The sequence below is a fragment of the Triticum urartu genome, unplaced genomic scaffold (genome assembly GCF_003073215.2).
Source record: "Triticum urartu cultivar G1812 unplaced genomic scaffold, Tu2.1 TuUngrouped_contig_5820, whole genome shotgun sequence".
In the NCBI taxonomy this organism is placed as follows: domain Eukaryota; kingdom Viridiplantae; phylum Streptophyta; class Magnoliopsida; order Poales; family Poaceae; genus Triticum; species Triticum urartu.
The window spans coordinates 4,874-17,288 of NW_024116527.1; the positions used below are offsets into that span (position 1 = coordinate 4,874).

General features: G+C 40.7%; 2 protein-coding genes across 2 annotated transcripts; both read right to left on the reverse strand.

Moving 5' to 3' along the window:
• Positions 1–1,267: 1,267 nt before the first annotated feature.
• LOC125529759 (B3 domain-containing protein Os03g0620400-like) lies at positions 1,268–6,008 on the reverse strand. Its single transcript, XM_048694177.1, has 7 exons — positions 5,984–6,008; positions 3,490–3,575; positions 2,944–3,400; positions 2,687–2,871; positions 2,012–2,375; positions 1,690–1,913; positions 1,268–1,567 (listed from the first exon to the last, which is right to left on the reverse strand). The coding sequence occupies exons 1-7, from the start codon at positions 6,006–6,008 to the stop codon at positions 1,268–1,270; spliced, it is 1,641 nt and encodes a 546-aa protein (XP_048550134.1).
• Positions 6,009–7,264: 1,256 nt separating this feature from the next.
• Positions 7,265–10,477, reverse strand: LOC125529760 (B3 domain-containing protein Os03g0620400-like). Its single transcript, XM_048694178.1, has 9 exons — positions 10,427–10,477; positions 10,033–10,315; positions 9,902–9,936; positions 9,613–9,714; positions 8,911–8,989; positions 8,637–8,839; positions 7,991–8,362; positions 7,699–7,893; positions 7,265–7,543 (listed from the first exon to the last, which is right to left on the reverse strand). Exons 1-9 carry the CDS (start codon positions 10,475–10,477, stop codon positions 7,265–7,267), a joined length of 1,599 nt encoding a protein of 532 aa, XP_048550135.1.
• Positions 10,478–12,415: the final 1,938 nt, after the last annotated feature.

A 12,415-nucleotide genomic window follows, 5' to 3' on the forward strand; every position in this document is an offset into this window, starting at 1 on the left:
TCACAGGTCGTTCAAACTTGACCCATCCAAATCACTCTCAAATTAACAAATTTCTCACAGGACTAAGGGGGGGGGGTGCTCGTGCTTGTTAAGTTGGTGTTTGTCCAAAGTAAGTCGAAGTCGTCGGATCAGAGAGAGATGGTTGATGATGATGACGTCGATGGACAGTCCTTATGATCCGGTCATGTAGTTGTTAATGTTGAATGTTTTTTACACCCAGGTCGGCTGTGAGTGTTCGGTGGTTGGCTGCTGTGTGAGAAAAGTAAGAAAAAGCACACGCTATTCTACATGCATAATATTTGCAACACCAACATCAAGAACAAAATCAGCAAAGGGGGTGACCTAAACCTAACCCATCTAGACCAAATATAATAGCCATGTTTTAATAGACGAACCCAAAGAATGCTTCAATACCAAAAGGGTGAAATAAGTCATCATGTTGCTGTTGATAATAAGGGGCAGTTTGGGCACTATACTATACATACCTAAGCCAAGCTGCTTATTCTTCAGTTTGTTTCTTCAGCAACCAAATTCACCTACTCTGGCAGGAAGCAGTGCCTCTCCTGCCTCTCTTATTTCATTTATTTTTTACTTCGTGAGCCTGTACAGCAGACCTTCGGTCGGTTGGTTCGACACCTTGGGAAACAGATCTTGACGCCAGGGTTCGACAAAGACTGTTGCATGCTTTTCTTCCGGTACTCGCTGCTACAGATATCACAAAACGAATCCACTCGCTGCTGCGGATAATACACAAGCTAAAAACAGTGCCTTCAAACAACACATCACAGGTCGTTCAAACTTGACCCATCCAAATCACTCTCAAATTAACAAATTTCTCACAGGACTAAGAAACCACCAAGATAACTGATAAGTTTTTTGCTTAATGACTTCCTCGTTTGGAGATAAACCACATAACTTTTGCTCCCAGAGTTCAAGGCCAGCGTAGCAGCAGCATGCTTCACGCTAACATTTCTCACAGCGAATGATGTATATCTTCAAAGTTCAACACATAAATCCCATGAAAAATAAAGATGTTCACTCAAAATCAACCTTAGAAACACATAATAACATTTTCAAACTCAAACCGTCCAAATTACTCTGAAATTAACAAAGTACTGGTAGAAGTAATAAAATACTAAGATAATAGCAGATAAGTTTCTTGCTCTACGACTCCCTCGTTCAAGATATGCCACATCCCAACGTACATAGTTTTCCACCACCAGGGTTCATGATCACCAAAGCAGAAGCATGCAATACATGCTTCAGGCTAACATTCCTCACGGCGAATAATATGGATCACCATAGTCAGAGGCTCCTTGTTCTTTATCAGCTTGAAGAGACAGAGGTCCCCCTCCCTCAGGCGGTTGTCGCGGGCGAAAAACGTCCATCCTTTGAGAACCTTCACCACATGAGTTGTGTGTTGCATGTTGTGTTTCAAATTGGTTGGCCATGATCTGCTCTTCTCCTCCCGCTGAAGCACCAAACTGATCACACTACTCTTTCCACGATGATAGCCAGCAGCAGACTTCTGAACAAGATATCTGCTTGAGTATTGCGAGCCAAAGCGCTGTTTATACAGATAAGGCAGGGCAAAAGTTAGAATGTCACAAATATAGAGATACATGGAGATTTTTTCCCATCTGTACAGTACTGATAGGCAGCGACAGAAAATGTTATCCATGAACTTACTAGGGTGGGGGTGTTATAGGAACCACCCCGCCAGACATTGGACTTGCGCATGATAGCAACATACAAGGGCAGTTCTGACTCGATTTCCTCGACTTTCTCCAAGACTTTCTTCTCTTGTGCCCATGTTAGGCAAGCTTTGTCTGCCAGCATGAAGGGAGGTTCAGAACCTCCCTCAGAATCATCAGAGACTTCATGTTCCTCATGTTCCGAAGAGTACTCTTCACCTGGACAAGTTGTCACATGAATCAGAGAAGTATAATGCGAAATGAAATGTGACACATGCATCCTAGCAGTGGCAAGACATAGTGTCAAGCTGACATACCATCGGTAGGTGGTTCCTCCACATCACCTGCCTTTTTTGTGCTTGTCCTTCCATGATTTGAGCCAATGCCAGTTCTTGCACCAGGGGAATGATTAATGCTCGTTTTGCTAAGGAGATGGACAGTCATTGTGAATCTTTTCTGCTTGACATTTGTCATTGGTTGAAAGAGGCAGATATCGCCTTCTCTGACAGGATTGTCACGGACAAAGTTCCCTAAATAAAGGTTGCACCGACCAGCATCAGACGTTCTAGATGGCCTGTTATAGAGTTTGCACTTCCAAACCTTGTTTTTCCTAGGCAGCTGGAGTATGATAACTGTTTCTCCGCATGGCAAGTGCTCGAGTGCGTAATCCTTACATATTGCCTAGTTGAAAAAGTTATAGAAAGTGATAGTGATACTGTTGAGCTGTTTCATCTCATAGCCCAAGTACTAAATAGATAAGACATTAGGACTACCAGAAAGTCTAAATTGTTCCAATACGCATGGTTTCAACTGATAAGGCAACAATAATACTGATTTAGTTCTGAACTTTGTGTATATCCATGGTTTCAACTGTGTGCATATATTCATTTTGTGCAAACATCTATAGAGTAAGGCCATAAATAGAAAACAAATTGTACATGGCTACAGAAAGTGAGCAGTTTACACAAAATGTGATGGTAAAGCTTACGTACCAGAGTACGGCTATTGTTTACATTGCTCTTCTTCATCTGGACAACAAGCACCGGGATTTCAGGTCGAATTTTCTTTACAAGTCCAAGCATTTTTACCTCCTGTGCTTCTGTAAGATAGCACTGCCCTGACAAGACATAATACTTTGAAAGCTTCTGTCGATCTGACTCCAAAGAATTGTCTTCTGCTGTAAAAAAAATCCAACCGTAAGAGAACATGTGGTGGAGAGTAACTGAATAATCTGAGGACACTACTTAACCTGAGAATTCCTCAGAAGAATTACACATTGCAGGCATCTTTGCTGATTTTCTGTAACAGTACGAGCTTTCCTTCTGGCTTCCATCTGAATCTGAACATTCATCTGCTGATGACTGAGTAGTACCATCATGAGAACTGCTCGAATTATCAACATAGCGACTGCTTGGTTCATTAACATCAGAGGCTGCTTTCATCCCGGCACAGCATAAGACTTTCTCCTTACCATTGGAATCAAATATTATAACCTCAAAGAGGGCGTTTCCAAGGTACCGAAACATCAAGGTATAATTTTCTTCTATTTGATTGGCATCAACAAATGATGCCCAACCAGATTTCAGCATTGTTCGATTCATATTCTCAGTAACTGCAACATCATATATGTTACCATTGGGGGTTTGTAGTTTGATGGATCTCGAGATCTTCCCTCCAAACTGATTCACAAACCACTTAGGCATGACCTGTAACAAGCAGCAATTGTTTCAATGCAACGAAAAAACTCTAAAAACATCAGGCAACCACTGAAGTAGGGAAGTTAGAAAAGGCTTACCAAGCTATGCATAAAATTTCCGTTTATTTTTCTGATGAACCTTATCTTCCTCTCACAGTATTCGCAAGTGTTGCTCATCTTGGATCCTGTAATATGAATCACATACAATGCAAAGTTTTAAATAGTCGGCTATAGTGGTTTGAGCAGGGTGCCTCTAAATGGTATTCATGTACAATTGTCCGACAAAGTTGCAAAATGGTGGGCTATAGCACCGCTATAGCTATTTGAGCAGGGTGCCGCTATTTAAAACTATGGTACTATTCAAATTTCAGTTTGCGTAACTAGTACTACCCTAAAATCAGTTAAGATTGATAACTATGCCCTAAACTCTTTTGAGGGTAAGGTGAGTCTTTCTTTGTTTAAATATATAACAGAAGCAACAAAATGCTGTGAACACTACATAACTAATGCTGGCCTTAGAATCTGTTTTGATTCTTGTGTAAAAAGAAAGCAAAAGAACAAGAAAATAAAATTAGAAATACTGATGTTCTACGAAGGTGTGCTAGTATAAGAAAAGACATGATTATACTGCAAACAAGAGGTCAACTTGGCAGAAGAAGCACTGATGCATGCAATAATTTTCTGACTGGGTCTATTGATCACTACGATTCGTTTCTGATGTTGCATGTGCAGATCTAAATAAGTCACAGATATGACTTAGAGGAACTAAAAGACTGATGGTTAACAACCATAGAACAATCAGTTTCTGAAATTCCTATGAGTGTACAACATGACTGTTTTATACTACATTCCTATCAGTTTTCGAAATTTAGCACAAATACAAGGGAAGCCGAATAACAAAAGGACAGACCCTGTGCATAGAAGCTCCCACACAAGGTGGGATCTGGGGAGGGATTATAGGAACCTAGTCTTACCCCTGCAAAGTTCAATGCAGAGAGGCTGGTTCAAACCCAGAACCTCTTGGCACAGGCCGAATAACAAAGGAAAAAATACTGCTGCTCTATGAAGGTGTGGAAGTAGAACATGCGTGACTAAATTGTAAACAAAGAAATCTTTCTGATGCATGCAATAGTTTTCTAGGTGGATGTAGTGATTACTATGCTCCGTTTGTGATGCTACTAGGGGGACAAATGCAGATCTAAATCAATAACTGATATCTCTTTAAAAGGGAAAAAAATTACTGATGGTTAACAACCATAGAACAATCAGCTTCTGAAATTCCTACATAGTATAACAAGATTCCTAACCCCGCAAAAAAACAAACAAGATTCCTACCAAGTTCTGACAATGATCTAAAACAAAAAGGAAAGCAAAACAACAATTTAAAAAAAAAAATACAGCTGCTCCATTGAGGTGTAGAAGAAGAAAAAACGTGACTAAATTGCAAACAAAGAGAGCAACTTGGAAGAAGAAGCTTACCGTTGTGCTGAAGGCTGCTGCGCTGTACTAGGGAATACTACAGTCTGGGCTTACTTATGAAGGGGGGCGTCCAGGCACTGCAAGGGCACACACAGGTCAAAAGTCATTTATGAAGGGAGCTGTATGAAGTCTTCTCATATTTCCAAGACATAAATCTGAGTAGTACTACTATCGAGTAGATTAATGTCATGCTCACCCTCCTTAATTACCGTGATTTGACAAAAAACTAGAGAGGCTATTTCCCAACAGTACTACTGAAATCAAACTATCAAAGAGGCAACACTGCATGCAAACTTCTCATATTCCCCAAAAATCAGTTTCCCTATAGCCGCTTTCTCAAAACTCAAAGTAGTTTGCCCACGCGTGGAAAATTTGCAAAAAAATATTTCTTGCCTGTTTCTTGATAATGCTACTTTCACATCAGAGCTTGAGCCTTAATGCCATATACTCAGATTGATTGGATATTGCAGGTGTCTTCTAAGTTCTAACCCATGTCAGATTTTTTTTTCCAAAAAGGAGATTATACCGCTGGCCTCCGCCGTTTATTCATTTATTCTAACTCATTCAGAAGATGTGTCTAGCTTTAGGTCCAAATTATGCAATTTCAAAACTATTTCATTGTACATAGCTTTGACATGTTTAATTAAAGCGGATGTGCACAGTATGCACAAAATGGTGCATCCATTGATGAGTTCATCTGAATTATAAATTCTGAATAGTACTACCTGTATGAACCGGAAAGCAGCATGGTGGGAACCAATTTCAGAAGTTCATAGCCCGTTAGGCTAATAAAAATCACTGTGGGCAAAGTACTAACAATAGATGGGAAACTGAAGAGATTCTCATGATAAAATAGGGGTAACAGAGCCAAGACTTCACCAATGGCTATATATAATCCGGTGTCCAACTGATTAACTAATGAAAAGAACATACAACATATATCAACATAGATGCTCAAACAGGTCAAAGAAAACAAGAGGCTCAATTACAACAGGGGAAGATATTATAGTTTCTCATATTCTGACAAGTTAACCCAATCTTATTACCGATTAAAACTGTGACAATTACTAGCTAATATTGTACTAGAACCAATGAGGAATGTCTAATCACAAACTCTGGCCACTGGGTCTGGGCGCCATTGCAGATTAGCTAGTATGTTTGGACCTTGAGGGCGGCTTGAAGACGCAAAGGCGGATGCCGAGCACTACTCTCCATGATGGTCGCACCTCCATCCTTCGCCCTCCCCGCCTGCCATCCTCACGCAACCGAATCATCGCCTATTTTGAAGCAAAATATTTCTTGCCTATTTTCTTGATATTGGTGCTACTTTCACATCAGAGCTTGAACCGGAAAATGCCATGCCATATACTCAGATTCAAAGGAGATTGTGTCTTCTAACCTATGTTGGATTTTTTTTTTCTGAAATGAAAAGGAGATTAAACCGCTGGCCTCTGCATAAATCAATGCAAACCGTTTATTCATTTATTCTAACCCATTCAGAAGATGTGTGTAGCTTTAGGTCCATATTAAGCAATTTCAAAATTATTTCATTGTATAGCTTTGACATGTTTCATTGGTGCCATGAGTACTGAATAAATTAAAATGGCTGTATCCATTGATCAGGTCACGTGAATTCCAAATTCTAAATACTGCGTGTAGTAACCAGAAAGTAGCAAGGACCACTTTCAGAAGTTTATACCCACTAAGTTAGTAAAAATCACTGTGGACAAAGTGCTAACAATAGATGGGAAACCAAAGATATTCTCACGATGCAATACGGTAACACAACCAAGACATTACCAACAGCTATAATCCAGCGTCCAACTGACTAACTGAACATGATATCAATGTGGACTCTCACATAACAGAGAAAAATATTATAGCTTCTCATATTCTCACATGTTAACCAAATCCCATTATCGGCTAAAACAATGGCAAGTAGTACTAGATAATAATAATGTAATAGAGTCAGTGTGTAATTTCTAATCACATACTCTGGCTACTGGGTCTGGGTGTCATTGCAGATTAGCTAGTATGTTGGACAAAATCCCATTATCGCCGGCAGGAGTTGCAGAACAGTTTGAACAACCATTATGCACTGCCTCAAATTCTGTGAGAACCCACAAGCAAAAACAGTGCCCTCAAACAAGAGCAAGTTAGCAACAAATCACAGGTTGTTCAAACTTGACCCATCCAAATTACTCTCAAATTAACAAAGTCTCACAGAACTAAGAAACCCAACAAGATAATCGTCCAATGATATAGATTAGAGTTTCATGCTCAACGACTCCCTTGTTTTGGAGACGAGCCACACAGTTTTCCACTCCCAGACTGACCCAAAGTTCAACATTGTTGTAGGAGCAGCAGAATCAAGACATGCTTCAGGATAACATTTCTAGCGGCGGACGATGTAAACCCACATTGTCAGAAGCTCCTCACACTTCAGCAGCTTGAAGAGGCAGAGGTCCCCCTCCCGCAGGTGGTTGTCGCGGGCGAAAGATGGCCATCCTTTGAGAACCCTCGAGCCTTGTGAGCTATGCCGCAGCTTGGTAGGCCATGACCTACTCTTGCCCTCCCGCAGAAGCACCAACTCGACTCCTCTACGTTTTCCACAAGGATGGCCACCAGAAAACTTCTCAACAAGATACCTGGTTGCGTACTGCGAGCCAAAGCGCTGTTCATATACATAACAGAGGGCAAATGTTAGAAGGACACAGATGCAGACATACGTGGCAAATTCATTCCTATTTATCTTATCATTTTACCAAAGGATACGGATGCAATCCAGGAACTGATAGAAAGCAAAAGAAATGTTTTCCTTGAACTTACTAGCATGGGATTGTTTTGGCTGCCACGCTGACAGACAGTGCTCTTGCTCATGATAGCAACATAAAAGGGTGGTTTGAACTTAATCTTCTTAACTTTCTTTAACAATTTCTTCCGCTGTGTTGGTGTTAGACAAGCTTTCTCTGACAGCATGAAGAGACGCCCAGAAGCTCCCTCGGAACCCTCAGAGACTTCATGCTCTTCACACAGACAAGTTTTCATATGTTAGACATATATAATGTGAACCCAAGTGTGCGACATGTATCCTAGCAGTGGGAACAGCTTAGTGTCGTGCTGACTTACCATCGGTGTGTGGTTTGCCCTTAACGGCGCCCATCTTGGCCCTTTTTCTTCCGTAATTTGAGCCAATGTCAGTTCTTCCACCAGAGGAATGATCAATGTTCGCTTTGTGAAGGACATGGACTGTCACTATGAACCTTTTCTGCTTCACATTTGTCATTGGTTGAAAGAGGCAGATATCACCCTCATTAATATGGTTGTCACAAGCAAAGTTGTACAAAAAGAGGTTGCGCCGACCAGCATCAGACACGCCGGATGGCCTGATGCGGAATGTGCATTTCCAATCCTTGTTCTTCCCAGGCAGCTGGAGTATGACAGTAGTGTCTTCACATGGAAAGTGCTCGAGTGCATAATCCTTATGTATTATCTAATTGAAAAAAAGGACAAAATGGATAGTGATACTGTTATGCTTGTTATATCTGATACCTGAAGTAGTAAAGAGTTAAGAAGCTAAGACTGTAACAAAGGCATCGATAATGTTGATTTAGTAATGCATATGCATTTCGTTGCATATCGTTCAGAGTTTTGAGTTAGAACCAGAACACTGACTGACTTAAATAGTGTCATATAACAAGACAATGTGTGTAGGTACAGACAGTGAGCAATTTTCATACAAAATGCAGATGGCAAAACTTACGTACCAGAGTAGCATGCCGTTTTACGTTCGACTTCTTCATCTGTACAACTAGCACTGTGAATTTAGGTTGAATTTTCTCTATAAGCACGTCTATTTTCACCTTCTGTGCTTTTGTAAGATAGCACTGCGTTGATAAGACATAGTTACTGGAAAGCGTCTGTAGATTGGCTAACTCCACAGAATTGTCTACAGATAGACTGTCTTCTGCTGTAAAATGTTTCAACAGTAAGACAACATGTGCCGGAGGGTAACTGAATAATCTGAGTACAAAACTTAACCTGACAATTTCTCAGAACAATAAGATCTTCCCTTCTGGCTTCCATCTGAATCACATGGATTGCTCATCTTGGATATGCCCTATAAAACCAATCATATATTATATCAGGTGAAATTTTTCAAAGGTGTTTGCATAACTAATTTGATACCCTGAAATTATTCAAGATCAGTATGATGCCCTCTTCGAAATGCAAAAGCAGAGCTCATGCCATTAGTGGTCCAAATGATGGCCTAAGACCTTTTGGTGGGATTTGATCATATGCCCCAATTTTGTTTGTAAGTCGATCTTAGGCCATATTCCAATAGACTTTGTCAAACTTAAGAAAATTTGACTAACAACCAACCTAGAAATTCAATTAATTTTAAACGGAGAGAGTAATTGAAAATTATGCAATTACTCAAAGCATGTATGTTGGATGTCTGCAAGTGACAGTTATGCAACTGGCAATTATGTGCCCCCTGGATATATGCAAAGTTGATACTTCAGGCATCTACATATGCACTGTTATACGATTCCTAATACATTCATTAGGTGTTTGTAAAAAAAATCTATATAATTCAGGCATCTAATATCTACGCTATGCATCAGAGCTTGATTTTGAGCGCATATATACACTTATAAACTGCATCCTTGATTTGGGCAGCAGCATAAATTGGACAGTGCACAACTTGCTAGAGGTGAAGACTTTAGAGAACTGGGGTACCTGCTCTCCGTCGCCTTCCTCTGCCTCTGTCTGTGGTGGCACTTGCCCTTCCCCCTCCGCTCCCTGCTGTCCCAGAAGTCGAACCATGTACATGATGAGAAACTAGGCAAAGTATTTGAAAATAATTGAAGTAATTGAAAATGGGGTAAGAAGATTCATGTCAAACTAAAGTGGGGTACATGGTTGAAGGGGGGAAACTCTGTCCATAGATCAACACTACAGTATTGAAGAAGAGAAGACGCATGACTAAATTTCAAGCAAAGAGTGGAACATGGCAGAAGAAGGTTACCAAGGTGTTGCCACTGTCGCCGCTGCTTCCACTGCCTGGAGAAATGCAATAAAGGCTTCTTTAACTTATTCTTAGAAGCTACAACCACCATATTGAGAGGAAGACAAAGAAAAGCAAGAAGAGCCGCATACTAGCATCACTGTCGTTCTGGTAGTGCCTGCGGCACATGCTCCCGTCAAACACCTTCACGGTGAGCATGGCGTGGCAGCCGTCATAGCTTAGGACGAGGAAGTGCCCGAGCCGCAGATCATGAGCGCCGGCGAACTGCTCCCAGCCGCGCCCCAGGTAAATGTGGCCCTCGGCGTCGAACACAACTTCCACGTCCCACAAGCGATGCCAGCGCCCGGCCTCCCGCAACTTCACTTCAAAGGGCTCATGGCCGTCGAACACCCTAGCGAACTTGCCTGGCAGCCTCTGCGACGAAGATTAAGCAGTGGTTGAAAGCAGGTGTTCAAGCGGCCAAACAGATCAAAGATCAATGCATAGAAATAGATTAGATTGTGCGAGTAGGATGTATTTCGGTACCAGTTTCTTCAACGAATTTGAGAGCAAGATTGTGAAGAACTCAAAAGCCATTAATGCCTTGGGAATACAAGAAGGTTTCCTGTGCTCATGGGAAATAAAACACTGATTAATAACCATAGAACAATCAGTTTCTGAAATTCCTATCAATGTACAACATGACTATTTTTATATCAGTTTCTGAAATTCTGCAGAAATAAAAAGAAAGCAAAACAACTAATAAGATAAAAAAACAAATACTGCTGCTCTATGCAGGCGTGGTAGAAGGAAAGAAATGACTAAATTGTAAACAAAGAGAGCAACTTGGCAGAAGAAACTGTGTCAACCATAATTTTCTGATGCATGAAATATTTCTCTGAAATCACTGATGGTTAAACACCATAGAACATTCAGTTTCTGAAATTCCTATCACTGTATAACGAGACTGATTTCTATTCCTACCAGTTGCTGACAATCAGCAGAAATAAAAGGAAACCAAAAAACAACGATAAAACTAAAAAACAAATACTGATGTTCTATGCAGGCGTTGAAGAGTAAATAAATTGCAAACCTGAACAAGCTTCGCAGAAGAAGCTCACTGCGGTGCTGAAGGTTGGAGAGCTGCAGCAGAATGTATCAAGGGAATGGTGGTTCGGTCTTAATCTGTGTACTTATGAAGGAGCGTCCAGGTCAAAAGTATAGTCATTTAAGCGTGCATTGCATGCAGACTTCTTATATTCCCAAGGCAATAATCTGAAGAGTCTCTCTCTTATTCCCGAGATAGGACGGAGTATTAATAACATTTCCATGTCATGGTCAATATTCTTAATTACCACTGTTTATACCAAAAAAAATTTTTGGAGAGAATAACTCCCAACACCAACAGTAAAGCTCAAATCAAAGAGAGAAAGATACTCCGGTGACTTTGACATCAGAGCTTGAACTATTTGCAAGTAGAAATGGAAGTAAAAATTTCTGGTCTATATTCTAATTTCTAAGTACATATTGCTACTTTTACACCAGAGCTTGAACCTGAAACTTCATGCCATAAACTCAGATTAAAAAGGATATTGCAGACGTCTTCTAACCCACTTCGGTTTGTTTTTTTCTTTCCAAAAAAGAGATAAACCGCTGGCCTCTGTGTGTATCAATGCACGCCATTTATTCATTTATTCTAACCCATTTCAGATGAGTTTGGCTCGAGTATGAAGCAATTTCAAAAGTAGTTCACTGTATATAGCTTTGACTTGTTCCATTGCTGAAATGCCAAGATATAGGAAGAAAACGGTGCATCAGTTGATCAGGTCATCTGAATTCTGAATTATGCAACCTTTAGTAACCAGCAAGCAGGATGGTAAGAGCCAATTCCAGAAGTTTACACTCCATTAAGCTAATGAAAAATATATGGACAAAGTGGTGACAGTAAATGTGAAAACGGCAACATTACGATGATATACTCATAGGGTAACACAACAGCTGCTATGATCCAGCGTCCAACTGATTAACTGAACATGACATGCTGAATAGAATACAGAATGTTAGTACAGTATAAAAAATGGATGCTCACATCACATTTCACATCAGAGGAAAATAGCATGATAAATTGTTATTGCCTCTCATATTCTCAAATGCTAATCAATCCTAAGTAGCTAGTAATACTCCAAGTACTGCAATGGAAACAGTGAGGAATTTTTGGTGTCACATACTCCTGCTACTGGATGTCACTGACTCATTGTCATCAATCTCGAAAGGGCAAGATTCCACTGGGCTAATGCAGCATCCAATCGAACTATACTACATTAGCAAGGATTCCACGCAAACCCAATCTAACATTGAGATAGTTCACCATCGACATGCGGGAGCGAGGAGCTCGAAGACTCGAAGGAGAATAGGGATGAATCTGAGGAGGAGGAGAAGACAGGATCGCCGCGGCCGATGAATCTGAGGACGACCCGCCCCGACGGAGGTAGGACAGACGGGCGCGTGCCAACCACCTACCCGGCGGTAGCTCAC